Source organism: Centruroides vittatus, unplaced genomic scaffold (assembly GCF_030686945.1).
Source record: "Centruroides vittatus isolate TY-2023 unplaced genomic scaffold, ASM3068694v2 contig_630, whole genome shotgun sequence".
Classification (NCBI taxonomy): domain Eukaryota; kingdom Metazoa; phylum Arthropoda; class Arachnida; order Scorpiones; family Buthidae; genus Centruroides; species Centruroides vittatus.
The window spans coordinates 191,044-211,173 of record NW_027122387.1 but is presented as its reverse complement, the minus strand read 5'-3'; the positions used below and the strand labels follow the sequence as shown (position 1 = coordinate 211,173).

Below are 20,130 nucleotides of genomic sequence, written 5' to 3'. Positions count from 1 at the left end.
CCCAGAGCGAAATCTTATTTACGCCGCTCGTTTATAGTGGATGATATTTAAGATGTACGTAGATACGAGGAGTGACGAGCAGATGTTTAAGGCAAATTCATAAAGGAAACTTTTATGATATATTAATAGACCACGCTGAAGTGTTGCATTCTTTCTGCTCAGCCAACCGAGCTATTGTTTTATTTATTATAATAAACAAGGTTATTAAATTATATTGTATTTACTCGTATAATGAGTAAAGGTGATAAAACTTCACTTTTCTTCGAGTTTAAGACGTTAAAACGTCGTACGTAATAAATTTTAAATGTTGTATTTTTAAAATAACATAAATATTTAAGATAAAAATAAATTTTTTCTCTTATTTCATGCCATTTAATAGTTACGTAAATTTTATTTTTTGAAGTATTTTAATTTTATTATATATATAGCCTATAGAAACTTATTTTAATAATGTTTTACTTATTTTAATTTAATTTAATGGGAAAAATTATAATTAAAACTTTATAATTTTTAATGTTTTTAAGATAAAATTTCGGTTTAAAGTTAAAAAAAAACTATTTTTTAAACTATAAAAATTTAAAAAATTGGAACTTTAAAATAAAATTAATTAATTTCTTATAAATAGGAGAAAATATTTCCAGGAATTTCATTAAATTATTACATTTTAAACGTGGCATTCATAACGAAAAACAAGAAAAGGAAGTTGGAAAACTGATTATAGTAAAAGGAAATTTATAAATGAGATAAGTACATAAAATCACGTCCGTTTAAAAATAAACACGAACAAAAACTATGTGGAATAAAAGTGTATAAATATTTATAATTTATTTGAATTTAATAATAAATTTATACAATTTATATACGTATATAAAAAAAGAAAGAAAAGAAAAGCAAAAAAATGCATTTCTGAAAGTGAAAAAGTACATATAATTTCCATTAAAACACGTCGAAAAAATGAGACAATTTCATAAACAAATCATCACGATAACAATACAGATAAGTACTTTCATATATACATAAATTGGATTTTATATAACTAGATTTTCCTGTTCGAATTCTTCGCCTTCTTCTAATTTCCTAGCTAATTCGCTAATGACGTCTCTAAAGAGGAGAGTATCGATATTTTTACTGAGTTGATACAAAACGAACCAATCGCCAATATTAGTCGAACTAACGATAAATTTTAGATGCTTGAGGGGTACGTGACGGCATCGAAATCTCATAAAATAAATCCTCAAACAGGGTATGGCCAGCGTTAGGATACGAGCGGCGAGTACAATGGAAGTAAAACATGCTAAAATAATAAACCAGAACCATAAAAATATATAGATCTTCTCGTTGACGATGTTTAGAGGTAGAACGCACATGACGTCATAGGTTTCCACGTTTCCGGAAGGGCCGTAGAGGTGAAAAATGCACTTTGTAACCCGTGGGAAGACGTAGATCATGGGATCGATCCTGATGTCTTGATCGTCTTGAGAATATTTGATCACGTCCAGTCCGTATTTGAAGAATTCCCCGTCGAAGAATTTGTCCATAAGAAACATTTGGCCCACCACGTTGACGAATGTGAGCAATTCGCATAAGAAATACTTGAGCGCGTACATCCTGTGGTGTTTGAAATGTTTGACCATATACTCCATGATCAACTTCTTGCGTTTCTTCAATTGCTCGCCTGAGAGGACGGCTACTTGCAATTCAAACGACATGGCTTTCATCAGGCCACCCTCCCAAATTAACCATAAATAATAAGGGGTATAGAATAGCACTGCCTGGAGGAACAGGACGAAACAAATCCATTGATAATACGCGTAGTGTTTGCGTTCGCCATTCGCAGAATTGTCGATTCCAGGATGTGGCACCTCCAGGCCGATTCTCTTGGTGAACGAGTCTGGTATGGTAAAGGTGGGATGTATCCAGCAATAAGTATCCAAGATCTTTGCTGGTATCTTTTCAGCAAGTAGGCATTCGATGGGATCTCCTACATACTGTCTGGCTGCTGTTATGAAGCTGAAAGCGATAAGAAATACAGAAGTTATCAACCAGTGCAGTCGGAATACTGCATTGTCGATAACAACTCTTTCTTGTTTGAGAATCTTCTGCAGGCCACCGAAGATATCCAACATGGTAACGAACCATTAGCCCGTCTACCTCGGTCTTCGACCTATTTGTAACAAAATCGAAATGTCAGAATTCTCAAGAATATAAAAATAAATTACCAATCTTATCTAGAAGATTGCCGGGTGTCAACTCGATAGTACGCAACCTCTCTGATGCATTATATTTAAATATAGCCCCCTATAAATCGTTACTAAATCGTAAATAATTTTTTTAAGGAAACATGTTTTGTAACTCGTATTCATTACAGCGTTACAGATTATAATTAAACGGAAACCATTCATTTGTAAAGAGAAAATAAAATGGGGAAATTCTAATTGGATCCGGGCACAATACCTGTCCTTTTTAATAACCCCAAAAATTAATCTTTCCTAACAAATTTCGACACCGATCACGTGACTTTCCTTGTGGTTTACACACACATACACACGCATCTGGCGAGAAAGTCGTTCACCTATAAAGGAACACAATAGTTTTTCTGATGCATAAGTTTATTTTCTGAATGTTTATATGATAATTTTATGAAGGATTTCGGGGGGGGTGATTTTCCGGTCATAGGGACGATCGATTCCACCAGACGAAAGCAATGCATCAGTCGTAGGGTCATTTATCGAACGCTATGACTCATTACTGTCGCGATGTTGATTCATAAACTCTCGTTTAGACGATTTCCAAAGAAAGATTCAACTATTATCACATATATATGTGTGTGATTGTATTCCGGCGCGCATTAGACGTAGAAACAGGTTTCGGGAGCGAATTAAAATGTAATGAAGTAACGAGATCTTCTCCATATAAGAAAAAAAAATTAGGTTGATGCACTTAAAAAACAAAAGAAAAACCATTGTTAAAATGCACCCCTTCAAAGAAAACAACCCGACAGAAAAAAATTAAGCAGAAAGCCTACAACAGAACACACTTACCTACGTAATTATTCATAAACTTATCTTCACAGATTCGGAAAGGAGAGGAACCGCATCCCAACACGACCTTGCCTAGTCTACCACCGGACCTAGATGGACTAACACGTGCTACTACATAAACACGGCGTGACTAATCACGTGACGTGTTACTACGGCAACAAATAGGGCTGGGGATGATTTTTTCCTTCCCCCACTCTATGCAGCAAGACATGACTCCTGTCTTAATGCGATAAAACGGGGAAACCTTCTCTAAATAAAATTCTACAACTGTGCAGTGACGAAGAATCACTTCCCTGTCGACGTCGTTATAAATATTATCTTTTCTACAATTTTTCCCATTTCCTACACCTACATTAATAATGACTTGATTACAGGATCTGTGGTAACAATGAGTTTCGACATTGATATATTATTAAATATAGGTTTAGAATATGAAGACCGATAATTGTAACTGCTGCAGGATTTCGTCCTCGATATATATTTTATTATATATATATATATATATATATAAAATAACAATAATAATTAAATTTCCCTTATATTCTCCTCTATAATTACTAGCAACAGATGGCGTTAGTGTAATAGATGCCCGAGGCTCAAAAATTCAAATTCTGTGGTATAAAATTCGGTAAAAAAATTATGTAATTGTTAATTGGCTACTTTATGCACATTTGGGTCACTTCCTGCGTATAATTACTTAATAAACGTGATTTCTGTATCCGTGTAAAGCATTGAATTAATACCAGTAAATCTTTTTATATTAAGGATATGTTATTTTATCAAAATTCGTATTTTAAATTTCGATATAAAATCGGAAATTTTTATGTTTAATCCACGTATCATCGATTCTGTTCGGTTTAAAACGTTAAAAAAGTCACAGTTTTATCATTTTTTTTACATAAAAATCTGTTTTAAGCTTGTTTTAAGCTCGTTATTTTATGGGAATTGACTATTTTCGTATTTAATTAATCTAGTATTGGTTCTAATTGGGTTTTAATGTTAAAAGTTTTAATAAAAATTAAAGTTTAGATATTAAAAAAAATTAATAATAATAATAAAATGATTTATATTTTAATATTCTTACTGCAGTTCCTACTGATACTACAGCAGAGTAGGAAGTTCCTATTATAGATTTACATCAAAATCTGTATTAGGAACTTAAATTTGCAGCTTATATCCTTTATGTACTCTCAAATAATTAATTTTTGTTAAAATTTACTTTATTTTCCTAATTTTAATAAGCTTTTTCCACGTAATTTCAATCAAATTTCGTGATTAATTCGAGTCAAATCTCTTCAGTTTATATTTAAAAGCGACGTAAATTAATCAGATTTTTTTTAAAAAAATTATTTAATTCGAATTTTTATAATAATTTTCGATTTATTTAATAATTAAAAATGTCCAAAATTTAATCGAATTTACTTTTTTAAACATTTTTTTTCCCTCCCCCTTCGTCGATTCTAAATTTGATCACGTTAATTGCCACTATTTTAGCGAATTTTTGCACACTTCTTTGATATTATTTTTAAAAAAATTGGCAAATTTTGATAAAATTTGCCAACAAAAACTTCCATTTTTAATCAATTCGAACGGTTAAAAACCTCATTTTTGTTTAATTTCACCAAAAGAAAACGAAAAAGACTTTCGTTTAACGTTTTCTTCGATTTTTCTTTCACTTTCTCGAATAATTTAACGTGCAAAAAAGAAGGGGAGGTGGGAAAAGTGATTAAAAATCCTCCGACAATTGTCTAAATGTGATTTTTCCAACCGAGCAGAAAACACAAATTTCGATTTTATGATCGTATCAAAAAATAATTAGACTTATACACCTATTGAAGCGTGTAAAATTTCCTATCCCCGTTCAAAATTTATCACCGTTATTAAATATAATGGATTCGGCACAAAAACCTAAATTTATCGACCGTATCCTTCGTCAATGCATCGAAAAATCAATAAAAAAAATAAGCAAAAAGAAGCATCACATCGTCTACAAATCGTCATACGAATGCAACAAAAATACATAATTAAAAACACATTAATATGGTGTGTGTTAAAAATACGAGGGGGGAAGAAAGAAAAATAAAGCAAAAGAGGGTCAGTGCACTTATAAAAATTAAATTTTAAAAGTGTTCCTTCGTATGTGAACTCGCCACACTGGCTAGATCGAAGAATCTTCACCCCTTTCTCGCCTAAATTACATAATCTTCACCCTTCCTTGCCATTTTCTACACCCCTATTAATACTTTAACCTTACGTCGAGTAGTGTATAACAAGTAACAGTGAGTGCATGAATTTTATAATTAAGAAGATGAAATCTTACATGAAACTATTGAAAAATCGAAGCCGATACCAACGTGACTCACGAATAACACGAGTTCCTTATAACTGGGGGGGGGTGACCTAACGTAATTACTCTGTGTCAACAGCTGCTCTAAAGTTCTTTAGTTGCTATATTAGTTTGTAAAATAACCCGGCATTCTTTCATTTTATTGTATTTTTTTTTATAGAAGCGTGATAATGAAAATAAATGGGAAGGCAAACTGGCCGGTTTTCAATGTCGACTAAGAACGCGTATAGATACATATAACGTACCTTTTAGGTCCTTAGGTGACGTCACAGCGATTCGTTAGTGTATGGAACAGTAAAGTGTACACGTGGAAGGGTAGAGAACGGAAATTGCAACAATGGCATACGGCAGACAAATACAAAAACCGCTCGTATGGAAAGTTTCCGCTAGTTTTTTTCGACGGGAGGCTTGACCACATAACCATGACGAAAATATAAGGTCATATCGTTAATATATAAACTCTCTTTTATATTCTTTTCAACTCTAACCGACTTCCCTTCGTATCTTAGCGATGTTTATGACGTAGAAAATCATCGTTTACGTCATCGAAACGTCCCCTCTTCTTTGTTTTCTTACTCTAATTTATTAAATAAACCCATTTTATAATATATTTAAAATAAAATCTAGTTTATACTTTCTAGACAAGTTATTTGTGCCAAACAAATATTTACTTTTTATAGAAAATTTTTCAATAATTAAAATTCTACGCCTATGACAACTCACAAACCATAACATTCGTCACGAGAAACTAAAGGAAATTTTATTTATTCTAAATTTAAAATAATAATAAATTGCCTTAGAAATTTTACCTCTGTTTTAACTTTATTGATCCTTACTTTTATATTAAGAAAATTAATTTTTTAATTAAATAATCGATCAAATTTTAAGAAATTATAATGTGAGAGACCGTTGAAATTAATGAGAGAGGGAGAAAAATTAAAAAATTAAACATAAAATATATTTAACAAAACATAAAAATAATACAGAAAAAAACATTCTGAACCTGAGTAAAACACATACTAAATTCAATGCTAGTGCTTTTGCAGTATGTATGTGGGGAGTGATGGCAGTCGTCGATATTTTTTATCTTTTTTTTTTTAAATCCCTTCATCCCAGTTCTGTAGGAGAACCGATAAAAAAGGAGGGATTTTAACTGTATTTGTGTTAAATTTATAGTCTTTCGCTGTGTCAAGCTTCCGGATCCTTCGTTCTAGCTTCTAATCTTCTAGCCAATTCGGCCATCAAGCCCCTGTAATTCAACGAATCCATATTCTTGCAAAGGAGGCTCAAGATAAACCAGTCGCCCAGCCTCGTTCGTTTCATAACTATATCAAAATATTCCTTACGAACTAAACGTGCACGTGGCCTGAGTGCAAAGTATCTACATCGGGGAAATATCAATAACACTATTCTATAGATAATAGCACCTGCTGAGACGAAACCGAGGAGTAAGAACCAGAACCATAAAAATATGTATATCTTCTCGTTAACGATGTTAATGGGGAGTATACACATTGCATCGTGTCGTTGGACGTCACCGGATGAGCCGAATCTGTAAAAGGTGCACTTAGTTAGCCTGGGGAACACTTCTATCATGGGATCATACCTGACTGACGAATCCCATTCCGTGAACTGTACGACTTTGATACCGTATTGGCTGAATTCACCACCCAAGAAGGCATCTACGAAGAATATCTGACCCACGACGTTGATTAAATTGAAAAATTCACATAGAAAATACTCGAAGGCGTACATATTGTGCTGTTTAAAACTGGAAACTAGGTACTGAGCTAATAGTTTGCGCCGTTCCTTCTTCTTCTCTTCATCCATGATGGGTGCGCTCATCTCGAGCATCAGTTGCCTCATGCAATCACCTTCCCAGATGGTCCATAGATAATGAGGAGCAAAGAAGAGGATGGCTTGAAAAAAAAGCATAAAGCATACCCACTGATAATATGCGTGATATATTCTCTTTTCTCCTGGTTTATACTTATCGACCCCCGGATATGGTACCTCGGAGCCAACGTTTTTGTGCCAAGCTTCCGGTAAGCTGAAGGTCGCATGCACCCAACAGAACGTATCCAAAACTTTATTTGGTATGTCGTCCCTCGATATGCAATCGATCGGATCACCTATGTACTGCTTACTTGTTACCACAATACTAAAAGCGATAAGAATGACCGTAGTGGCTTGATAGTGTAAGCGGAAAACTGCGTTATCGATGACACAATCTCTCCTTTTCAGAAACTTCCTGGCAGCCGCAAAAACCTTGTCCATCTCTATCTGGTCAAGCTGCAACATGATGTTATACGGTGCCGTACACAAGCAAAAAAACACGAAAACTCAAACCGGTTCTGTTACGTCACGTTCAACACAATTAAATAGAAGTGGCCCTCCTTCACTTCACCTCTTTCTGGTGTAAGGAAGTCGTGGAAGAGGTTTTAAATGGATTTGGGATACGTTTCATCATCTATATGACAATGCGATTTTTGTATATAACGTAACTAATTTTAATTAGCTGACGCACGGTGTTTTTATTAAGTAGAAAATTCGAATCCTCTGCTCGTAACATCTTCCTTCGTTTTGATATTGTACACATGTACCGTACATGTATGTAAAGTTGAAGGAGTATGAAACGTAAACTTCACGGGACAGTGTCGTAAACCAAGTTATTTGCATGAGTTGATTTAAATGAATGTCGGGAATGGAAAACACATTCGTGACATCACAATGCATTGTGATGTCACGAATTTCAAAAATTCAAATTAGCGCCTGTTTCTTTTCCGTTGAGCAGCTGTAAAATTGTTTTTAAACGCCCAAATTTGATATCGACACACGCATACAATTATCGTTTCTATTCTTAATGCATTTTACAACAGGGGTGCACCGAAATATAATGCTCAGCAGCATTATAACACTTACTAAAAGGCACAGTAACAGGTGCCACTATAAGAAAAGAATTGAAAAAACACTGCATTAACGAATTAAAAATCGATTTTAACATAGTTTTAACGCATAGAAACTTATATTATTTAAACAACTTCACTTTTTATCTGCAAAATATCAATTTTATCAAGATCTATTGTAAATCATAGGTAAATTTATTTTGAGAACGTAAAGATAAATGGATTTTAACCTGAGAGGATGTATATCACTTGATACATTCTGCAGAATGATTGGTTAGAAAAGCTTTAGACCTGGATATCTTATAGATAACACTATCTGAATTTGCCAGGGCCTCTCCTAAAGGGTGATAAAATAATGAACACTTTAAATTATACATTTCAAAATTTTTATTAACTATATTTCCATATAAAAATACAAATTTAAATCACATCAAATTATTATTAAAAATTTTTAAATCATTCGTTGGGTGGAAACCTTGTTACAATTGCAAGTCATACAAAAATACTCTTTCTATACAACCTTCATTCTTTACATCAAGCATAATTTAATAAAGTATTATCATAAAAAAATGAATAAAAATAACAATAAAACAGCGCAAGAAACCCATTTCTAAATTAAATATTCGATTTACAATAAAATTATTATTAAGATTAAATCTCATATAATTTTACGAGGAATATCCTTATTTCGAAAGATATACAGCATATACGTGATGCGAGTGACGTAAAATGATGTCATTTGTTTACATTTACTTCGATTTTTCTAAGAAGTAATTTGCATATGTTAACAAATTTTTAATTAAGTTATACTTTCGAATGTTTTGCGTATTTTAAATGGTTATTTAACGTTGAAATTACAACGCACATCAATCAGAAAGTGAAAGGACTGTATGGAGTCTTTCAATTGACAATGAGCTAACACGGGGGATTACGAAGCTAAAATAGCAACAACCTAAATTCACAAGACTTGATATGGCTACTGCAGAACAAATAAAAAAAAACAATGGCAAATTAATTAATATTTTGTAATTATTGCGAAATTTTAATACGTCCTTCCAAGTGTTTTGCATATTCTTCTATGGCGTATTTGAAGTGATGTCCGTTTATATTTTTACTGAGTAGATACAGTACATACCAATCCCCTACTGCTGATTTATCGACTACAGTTTGTAAGGCATCATTTTCGGTGGTACTCGAACGTACTTGCAATATTTTATACCTCATCTTAGCCGAAAAGAAAATTACACCCCTATATACGAGAGTTAAGCCGGTAACTACTGCCAATATCACGAACCAGAACCACAAGAAAACATATATTTTCTCGTTAACAATGTTAATCGGGAGAATACACATAGCATCGTGACGTTGTACGTCTCCCGAAGAGCCGAATCTATGGAAAGTACACTTAGAAAGTCGCGGGAATACTTTAATCATGGGATCGAATCTGGCACTCCAATCCCATTCCGTAAACTGCAATACAAGATGGCCGTAGGAAGAGAATTCGCCTCCCAGAAATCGATTCATTAGAAACATTTGGCCCACCACGTTGAGGAAATTCATAAATTCGGCAAAACAATAACAGCAGTAGTATAGTTTGTGGTTACCTTTATTCCTGAGTAGATAATCGATCAGCAATGTACGCGATTCGTCCTTACTGTCCGGTTTGAAAACCGGAGATTTTAGATCCATGACAAGGCTCTTCACGCGATCTCCTTCCATGGCCTTCCAGAAGTATCTTGGGAGGTAAAATAATATGGCTTGAAGGAACAGAACGAAACACACCCATTGATAATAAGCGTGATGGACTCGCTTTTCACCTTTGACGAATTTGTCAACTCCGGGGTATGGCACTTCTTCTCCAACTTGTTTGTGCCATGCTGATGGTATGCTGAACGTCGTGTGAATCCAACAGAAGGTATCGAGTAGATCGGATGGTATGTCGTCTTTCGATATGCAATCTATGGGATCTCCGAAATATTGTCTTCCCGTTACCAATAGACTGAATGCGATCAGTATGATCACGGTTAAACGGTAGTGTAACTGGAAAACGTAATTATCTATAACAGTTTTACCTGTTTGAAATAGTTTTCTTAATCCACCAAAGAACTGATCCATCTTGATTCTAACTAGGCCTAATTCTAATCACACATTTACTGCTTACGTGGCAAATCAGTGGTAGAAAGTAAGAGATAAAAACTTCACTTTTGACCAATGAGGAACGTAGTAATCTCTTGTTTGTTTAGTTACATTTTATGGAATTTTATCAAAAATTTTCGCTAAATTCTTACAAAACAAAGGCGAAATCAAAATTTTAAAAATAAGATCATTTATAAAATTTTATTGTGAAATTATATATAAACAGGAACTGAGTAATTCTTTAAATTCAATTACTGTATCAGAGAAATATTTAAGCGTTATCGTGAATGTAGACGTAAATTACGATACAGGTAACGATCATAGTCCTTTTAATATTTAAATGTTTAAGTGGAAGCGACTTAAAATAGCCTTTGTCCTAAATTTGGGTCAATTTCTCTATTAATATATAATCGCGTCCAATTATGAGTGAAATTATAAAGCTATTTAATTATAAAAATAGAATAAAATTAATCTCAATCAAAGGGGCGATGTATTTTTTTTTTTTTTTTTAATTTTACTTAAATTACACTAAAATTTATGCAAATAGGGTGTAAGATGTAAAATTCAAAGAGATCTTTTCCAAGTCGTGAAATTTTTAATTGCTCGCTGACACACGGACGGACGAATAAATTTATATAAGATATTTTTTGAACTGGTAGTATTATAGATTCTAGATTTTATTTAAATATATTAAACGTTAGGTAGCTTCTCTGTTGAAATATTAAAGAATAGAACTGTTGGAAGGTGTAGGAGGAAGAAAAAATAGGGTAAGATAATTTATTAAAATTATTTGCCAAGGAAAATTATCAAGTATTGGAACGTTTCGTGTCAGATAGATCTTATCGTCGGCTGAATAATTTCCTGGCAAAATCGCAAGAATTGTTAAATGTAATTATATAAATAGATAGATTTTCTAGAGAATTATTTCATTTCTCGGACATTTATCATAAACGCACCTATTAAAAGTATGGAATTTATCATAAAGGGTTTGTGAATTTGTAACTCTATCATTTGTATACAATGAATTCGTCGTAAGTAAATGCAATCTTTAAACTTTTGCCTTACTTAAATACAAGTTCCTTCGTCTGTAAAACACAGAAAAATATTTTTTGATCGATATGCTTTACTTATTTTATAATGGAGTAGGGAAAGGCAGTACACGTTACAGCCAGTGGCGCGTCATCCTATGGGCAAAAAGGGAAATTCCCCACCAATAGGGGACCCCGAACCAATCTTTTATAAGAAAAAATTTCCCTCCCGAAGAAAAATGTCTATGGTCAGCACTGTACATGGGGACCTTTAATTCAAATTTGCCTGGGTGCCCATAAAGCTATAACAGAGAGATTAGGGAACAGAAGTGAATGGTGAGCTTGATGCTAACCACCAATTCATGGTTTGAAGAGAGAAGAGCTTTGTCTATAATTAGTTTCACACGATTTGAAAACTATTTATTTCTCTTGCTAACCATAAAAATATAAGATTAATGATGGTGTCGTCCCAGGTCACGTGAGACTTTACTTCTGTATACCTGCTTAAGACTTAAAGGAGAACTACAGGGGTTATCTCTTGGCGCGTGCAGTGTAATTACTTCAGTGTAACGACTATTAAAATAAATTTACACTTACAAAATACCTTTTCATTATAAAATTGTAATACGAAAAGAACAAAGAAGAAGAAGAAAAAGAATAAAGGAAGCCTCAGTAGGGGACAAATGTACTACATCCTGTCTCTCCCTGTGGGCGCCTTTTGATGTTATTCTTCTATTAATAAATAAAATAGTTTATAACTAAGTAACAGCGTATAAAAATGGAGGACGAGTCTAAGATTTATTATCAAATTTCAAATATTACTACAAAATGAACACGGTTTAAGTCTTCCAGGAAACAACAGCATGGAAAAACTTCAAGTAATAATACTTCAGAGACTACTTTTATAAGCTTATTTAACAATAAAATAGACTTTTGATAAACATTTTAAGAATTTAATATAAATATTAACTTAATTTCCTACTAATTAAAGCTAGGAGATTCATATCAAATGCCAAATTACGTTCTACGTACGACCGGATCTGCACCTAAGCTAAACAAGCTTCAGTTTAGGGCCTCACGTTTTTTACATCTATCATTATTTGATGCAGGGGAGGGGCCTTATATGTTACATCTTAAGTCCAGCCTTGATTCTACATGCTAACTTATGTGCAATTTATCAGAAATTCATCAATTTTCAATATTTTATTCCAATATTAGAATAAATACTATAAATTTAAATATCCACCAATGAAATTTTGATTTATATAATCCATCGCATTATAATGAAACCTATCAATATTAGATAAGCTATTATACAGCATCAAATGCTTTCACTTCACGGTAATGAAACAAAAATGGCGATGACAAGAAATCAGCAATGAATAAAAGTCTATTTATATCTACTTATTTTTTCTTAGAAGTGATTCTACAATTAGTTAATTATATATTATTAATTATAATTGAAGTACACGTCAAAAATTCCTGTACAAACATACACACACGCGCGTGTACTATTTTTAATTGTACCCGACAGAGTTAATACATTTTTTTTATAAAGAAGAAAAACAAAGTTTAATGAATAAACATACATAATCTATACGATATTTCCATTTAAATTCACCCAAAACTTTCTGAATTTATATCAAATCAAAGTTGAAACTAATGCAATCAAAATCAAAATTAAAAACGATGATTCATTCTATATAATTCTCGTCTTTGTAATAAGAATTACAACATAAAAGTTTGATGTACTGAGGTACCTTACGGTCTAGGAAGATAATATGAAATACATAAGCCAGACAACCGAACGGACACCGAAGAAAAGTAATTATTATCGTAATAAAATTACATATGCGACTTCTAAAATTTAATTTTTACTTTTGTTTTCTGTACATAATAGACTATTGTACCTAATAATTCAACGGAAAAGTTAGCATAATTCAAGTCTATGAAGTTTTCATTTTTTTTTTTCAGGCCCTGATTTGTAATTTTAAATTACGATCAGCGCCTGAGAAAAGTGAGATAGGGTCCAAATTTCAAAACTTTAAATCATTTTTTTTTATACATAAAAGATTAAATTTTGAAGCCCTTTATGTAATAATGGACCTCTCTGTAGCTCGTGTAATAATGGATCCCTCTGTCAATTTATTCTTTTATATAATAAATAATGGCCGCTCTGTATTGCTCCCTGTGTGGAAGGGTCCAGTCCAAATGGCTTCTGTTCGCACCCCCTTCAATCTAATACCGATTATAATCATTTCTATCGTTAAAAATACTTAAGTTCTATTAAAAACACTTAAAAAAAAAACAGAATTAAAATTAATGATTTCGATTTTTTGATCCAAATTTAGTATAACTAAGTCGTTCTAATTTCGCCTACGAAATTAATTAACCTGTCAAACTGTCTATAACAGTAATCCATTGTTAAGCCAAGTCACATAACTTGAAACAGGATAGAATAATCTCTTGTAAGCAATCCTTTAACTTATTAGTGTTTATTTTTGTCTATGAAACACTACGGACGATCAAGTATACATTGTTTCAATTCGACAATTCTGATGATAGCTGATTTAATAAGTATTGACTTCCATAGAAGCTTGTGTATATCCGTTATAAAACAAAGGAAATCGTTTCTAATAATATAAATGAGAGGAGGAATAACATTGCTGATTCATAGTAAAATATAATTGCTGTTAAAAAAAAATAATAATGCATTTTAAATTAAAGTTATTTTGTGTTTAGTTTATGAAATCATTCACATAATGTGTTAAATATATGAGACAAATTAGTAGAAAAGTTCAAATTTCTCATTGTAATTAGTAATTTATCGATATTTTGTAACTTATTTAAAGTAATAAATACTCAATAATTAGCATCATTTAGTAGTAAAATTGTTGTATTTACATTGGAAATTACATGTATTAGCAAAGACTAATAAATTATAAATAAATGACATTTTTAAAGAATTTTAAAGGAATTTTGGATGATTTTTTAAAAAAAATTATGAAGTTTTAAAGGAGATTTTAAAGTAATCTTATAGATAAAAACACTGTACTGAGTACAATAGATAAAAGTATTTATTTCCTCAAAGTTGAGATGTTTTTCATTAAAGATCAAAAGAACAATGATAAGAATGAATGGATGGTTCTATAATTTTAAAATAGGTCTTATTTGCTTTATAAACACTGATAAATTTAAAATATATATAAGTAAAATAACATATTTGTCTAAAGAATAAGCGCATGAAGAGAAACGAAGTTATCGCTATTCCTTATATTTATCTTCAAGGCTAAATTTATTATTAAAAATATTAGAACTTATTGATATTCCATGCCTGTCATCATCCTCTACAGCATATTTATTAAAGATTAAATCTAAAACAAGGCAAAGCAAACACTATATATCAGTGAAACAGCCAGGAATTAACAAATAAATATAAAATACGGCGAAACCCTGTCTTAAACGGAACCCATTTAAAACAGAAACCTGCCTAAAATGGAAAAACTCCGATACGGGTTTACCATACACCAGGATCTTGTTAATCCGGCCTCTCAATTATCCGGCACATCCCATCAAAATATCTTTCTCTTATTCGTATGTATTACTATTGTTTTTTAAATACATAAAGAAACTTGTAACTAACTTTAAAGGCACTCTCACTAATACGGCATTCTGTGCAAGGAATAGCCGGATTAGCAAGAGTCTACTATTTAACCAAAAAAAAAGGTTCTAGAATTTAAAAAAAAACTCTAAAACAGCAAGCTAAAGCTATTCTTTTTGGAGGGTTAAAGTCCATACACCCCCCTTTGACTATGCCAGCGTGAAGCCAAGGGAGGATTTTCACGCTTTTAATTGTATAACACAGGGGCTATGCCCGTGTTGTACAATAAAAGAGGTGTAAAAATCGCTAACGAATAAGCCCTACAAAACAAATAATTCAACCGTAAACTAATCTAATTTTTATCATTTATATGCCTTTTAATCGATTATAAAAAGCGATACAATAATTAATTATGAAAGATACATCTACCATTTTAGATTAAATCTGCTATCTTATCGCACTTATTTAAAACTCAAATGAACACTTATGATCTCATTTAAATTGAATTAGTACAGTTTATACAAATGAAATTCCACATGAATAGTTTATAAAATCAACTACAGATGGCGCGAGAATGCATACACAATACATAATACACTAAAGGTTTAATTGTTAATCGTTAATAATGCACTAACTACAAATAATTAACTTAATTTTCTGTTTATAGTTGCGAAACATCAAATTAAATTACTGTAATTTAAAAAAATAATAATAATAAATTATAGTGGATTTAATAGTTTTATTTGTAATTAAATTAATGGAGCAAAGGTACTAATTAAGAAGAAAATGCAGTAATCACGTGGCTGGGCGGTAAGTAAAATTCAAGAAATTAATGTTTCGACTCGAATCTTTATTAAAATTTAGAATTAAATTGTTTTATTTGACTTGTTTCGTACATTTATAATGTAAAAAAAAAAAAAAATTGAATGTGACGTCGTCACAATGCCGAATTTAATTTTAAAAATCACGTGGCTTCCGGTCCAGGACGGAAGTTCGTATAATTAATCGGGGCCTCCAGTTCCCTACGCTTTCTACATTTAGTCTCGATTTTCATCCATCTAACTGAGTTCTCGACATTAACGATGGACAGACGGATAGACGAACGGAAGACGACAGGAGAATGTATAGAATCTGCAATTTGAATTAGGACCTCACAGAGAGCGCGAAATGCTTCTTAACTTTAGAAAATCGAAATAACGTTAAACAGTTGTATTATATTATTTTTAAACAATGAAATTTTGGTTTAAAAATTGAATTATTCCTTAATACAAAAAAAAAAAAAACTAAATTAGTTATAGCAAATGTCTTTGAGGCTCCGATGTGAGGCCTCCCGGGCCTGATTTAAATAAATAAGTCAGATAAATCTGCAGATATTCTAATTTTCTTAAAGATTACGTGAATGTTTATTGTGTAATTTGCATATAAATTTCTCGTATTTTAAAACTGGTTTCCTAGAAAGATTTATATTTTTTTCGATATTAAAATGACTATTTTTAAATTTCTATACAATATTTCAATATTCTAGAAGCGTTTTATTACTATATTACCGTATATACTTTAGGCTTCTAGAGATGATTCTATAAAAATATGCATTTCTCGATTTGTACTGTGTTATTCTAGAATATAAATATTGGTAAGGGCCTATTGAGAGATTGAAAGAGACCCGGTCATTTACTTCTCTTATATTAAAGCAAAAAACAATATTTAATAATAAAATTTGACAAAAAATAAGTTTTTTTTCCCTTTAATTAGCAAGAAATGCAATGGGATAAATACTTTATAACAAATATTTTGAGGCCTCCTGGTAGGGCCACCAAAAGTTTGGTATGGGTAGAGCGGGCCTTTTTTTCTCTTAGCACATCCCTTTTTCATTCGTTTTTTGACGTATAACGCTTTTTAATTCATTAATAAATAGCAGTCTTAAATATTTTACTTTTTGTTTGTTAATAAAAATAAAATTAATTTTATAGGAACCACTACGGGGCCTAATTTTTCTTCGGGCCCGGGAAAAATCTCTCCAATTGGGTCCATAGTCGTCGAGAAGGGGAGCTGCAGTGGCGCCTTATCCTCTGGGCCAAAAGGGAAATACATTTCTTATAAAACGTTGGTTTGGGGCTCCCTCTTGGTGGTGGCCCCAAACCAATCTTTTATAAGAAAATATTCCCCTCAAAAAATTCCCCATAAGAGAAATTTCTGAAGTCAACACTATACACGGAGCCTCCTAATTCGTCTGAATCACACGAAGCTATAACGCACAATCGGGGATCTGGGCCCTTTTCACAGGATAGTGGCTCCGCTAGATTCCCCGTGAAAGGGCCTATTCTAGAATAGAAATTCGTTAAGTTTGATGCGAAAATAATTTACGATAACGACACAATAAAGTGATTATTCATATTTTAAAATACATTTATTGCTATAGATTAGGGTCATACAAAAATATCGCTTCTTAAATTAAGATTTTAAACCCTTTAAGAAAACAAATTACATACGAAATTATATATTACAGCAAACATTTTTCTTTTTGTAATATAAATCAATGTATATACTTAACTAATACATCCTTTATGACAGATATGACAAACGAGACACTTCCCTTTACCGTTTCGAGTACAGTGTATACACTGTATACAGTCTATATAAAAATATATACTCGTAATTAAGCAAAAATTAGACAAAGGCACTTTATTTAATATTACTGCTGATCGTTGTATAGAGTAAATAAATAAATTTATAAAATTTAAAACCCTATTTACAGTGAACAAAAGCGCGAAAGTAATTTACAGTTTCCTAAACAGTTAACTGTAAATTGCTTTCTTAAATGTTATCTACTTGTAAAATAAATACAAAAATATATTTTCTATATTTAATTAAATCTAATACTATTTTAAGAAATGTACTTATTTTTTTTTGTTTTTGTACAACTACTTCACTAAAATTATGAATAAGTATGTAGCGCTTTAGACTATACAGATATATTGTAAAGGAATTAAAACAAGAGATCCTGCTTTAAAAAAGTCCTTGTTACTTGTTCCCTTTAACACAGAACTAACCATTAAGCTCCCTTCTTATTCCTTGTTACTTTATAATGCTTGTTCCTTTAGCGTAGGGGGTCGAAAAACTGAGTTTTATAACAATAAACCACTATGTTGCAATAGAATCGCTGTGTAGACGTCTTCTTTTCTTCGGATTCTTCTCTTCCGATAACAAAATGGCCAACTCAGACATAACATCCCTAAAATGTATGGGCTCGATGTTTTTACACAGTGTATAAATTACAAACCAATCTCCCAGTCCGGCTTTCCTCATAACGGTTCTTAGATCTTGATCGGATGTAAGACGACAGCGCGACTTCAACACTAAGTATCTCAGATAAGGCCATACGATGATGATTAAACGGTAGAGTATTATTAATAAACTCAAACCGGCCAACAGAAGAAACCAAAACCAAAGAAATATATATATCTTCTCGTTAATTATATTCAAAGGAAGTATGCAAAGTGCGTCGTATCTCTGTATGTCACCGGAAGATCCGAATCTGTGAAAGGTACACTTGGTCATCCTGGGGAACACTATAACCATGGGATCTGTCCTATTTTCCTGTTCCATTTGGCTAAATTTAATTACGTCGATACCGTACTTGGTAAATTCACCTCCTAAGAATAAATTGATGAGGAACATCTGGCCCACCACGTTTCCCAAATTCAAAAACTCGCATATTAAATAAAAACTAACGTACAGATCGTGATAGTGTAGATTCATGTATAAATACAACGCTAACAAGTGTTTATTATTATTTAAATTAGGATCGGGTACCGGACGATTTAACTCCAATATTAAATTTTTGATACGGTTACCTTCGTAACTTTTCCACATATATCTTGGCACGTAAAACAAGATGGCTTGTAAGAACAAAACGAAGCATACCCATTGATAATACTGATGATACATGCGCTTCTGTCCTGGCTTGTACTTGTCTATACCTGGATGAGGTACATCCACGCCTACCTTTTTATGAAATGCTTCAGGAAGAGTGAAAGTCGTATGTATCCAACAGTACGTTTCCAATACCCTCTCTGGTACATCATCGTTTTGAATGCAGTCTATGGGATCACCTAAGTATTGTCTACTGGTAACCACTATACTAAATGCGATTAATATTAAAACTGTGAATTTATAATGAAGGCGGAACACGTCGTTATCAATGGAAACGCGATCTACCTTGAGTAGGGCCCTTAAAGAATCGAAAATGTCAAACATGTTGCTTACACTATGATTAACGTTTGAAGCACATTGAAGGAACCATCAACTTTTCCGTGCGTATGTCCACTTCCTCTGTTTTACATCTACTTTTCTAACCCCGGATGATGATTGGACTAATCGTAACAGATGTTTATTCAGGGTTCATGGCTGTCTATGTCTTCGAATTACCACAGATATTAATTCTGCGCGGGAGATAAAGATGCTGTTTGACTCCAGCAGCGTGTTTCTTCCCGTTGTGTTACTTTTTTACGATTTTTTCCCCGTTACTTCTAAATTGATTAACATCAATTTGAATCATTTACAGCTTATGTAAGCGTCACGGAATTTAAAAAGTAGTCAAGTTGCCCGAACATAAATTGAGATACGATAGATAAAGGATTACATTTTTAATCTATAGAAGCATTTTTTATATTGTAAACAGATGTTATACTATAAATAAATGGGTTTAGAGTTAAGTTAATGCGATCTTATATCAAACTATTCAATCAAATTTAAAAAATGGCGCGCCTTCTTTTAGGTCATGTGTATTGTATGAAGTTGTAAAGGGTATTTTCTTTTTATTGTACAACTTATCTACAAGCGTAAAAATAAAAAAGTACACATCCCTACTTATAATTAACAATGAGATTTATCATCGTATGACTAGAGTTTTTTCTTTCAATTAATAATTCTTTTCATAGTTACATTTATTTAAAAAAAATAAATAAATTCCTATTTATATTTAGGCTATAAAGAGTAACACAGCAATATCCTTAATTTGAAAATTAATTTTTATATCTTAAATTTTATTAGTTTCAATGATAATTGTTTT

General features: G+C 32.1%; 4 protein-coding genes across 8 annotated transcripts in view; all 4 read right to left on the bottom strand.

The window, feature by feature from the left end:
• LOC136979646 (innexin inx2-like) overlaps positions 1-20,130 on the bottom strand; it is a 68,032-nt gene that overhangs the window by 33,621 nt on the left and 14,281 nt on the right. The window contains exons 1-2 of one of the 5 annotated variants that reach the window (XM_067275669.1): positions 5,634-5,934; positions 801-2,164 (exon numbers count right to left, since the gene is read on the bottom strand). The exons of 2 other annotated variants lie outside the window; for them this stretch is intronic. In XM_067275669.1, coding sequence (XP_067131770.1) covers positions 1,029-2,126 — 1,098 coding nt within the window. In that variant the 5' untranslated portion in view covers positions 2,127-2,164; positions 5,634-5,934 and the 3' untranslated portion in view covers positions 801-1,028. Of the gene's footprint in view, positions 1-800; positions 2,165-3,041; positions 3,470-5,633; positions 5,935-20,130 lie in introns of those variants that run through there. 2 more of the 5 variants (XM_067275666.1, XM_067275668.1) reach the window with 2 other exon arrangements.
• Positions 6,325-7,979, bottom strand: LOC136979600 (innexin inx2-like). Its single transcript, XM_067275618.1, has one exon. The coding sequence runs from the start codon at positions 7,687-7,689 to the stop codon at positions 6,577-6,579; it is 1,113 nt and encodes a 370-aa protein (XP_067131719.1). The 5' UTR covers positions 7,690-7,979; the 3' UTR covers positions 6,325-6,576.
• LOC136979643 (innexin inx2-like) lies at positions 8,944-10,465 on the bottom strand. Its single transcript, XM_067275661.1, has one exon. The coding sequence runs from the start codon at positions 10,407-10,409 to the stop codon at positions 9,324-9,326; it is 1,086 nt and encodes a 361-aa protein (XP_067131762.1). The 5' UTR covers positions 10,410-10,465; the 3' UTR covers positions 8,944-9,323.
• LOC136979642 (innexin inx2-like) lies at positions 17,445-19,713 on the bottom strand. The gene has a single exon (XM_067275660.1). The coding sequence runs from the start codon at positions 19,314-19,316 to the stop codon at positions 18,201-18,203; it is 1,116 nt and encodes a 371-aa protein (XP_067131761.1). The 5' UTR covers positions 19,317-19,713; the 3' UTR covers positions 17,445-18,200.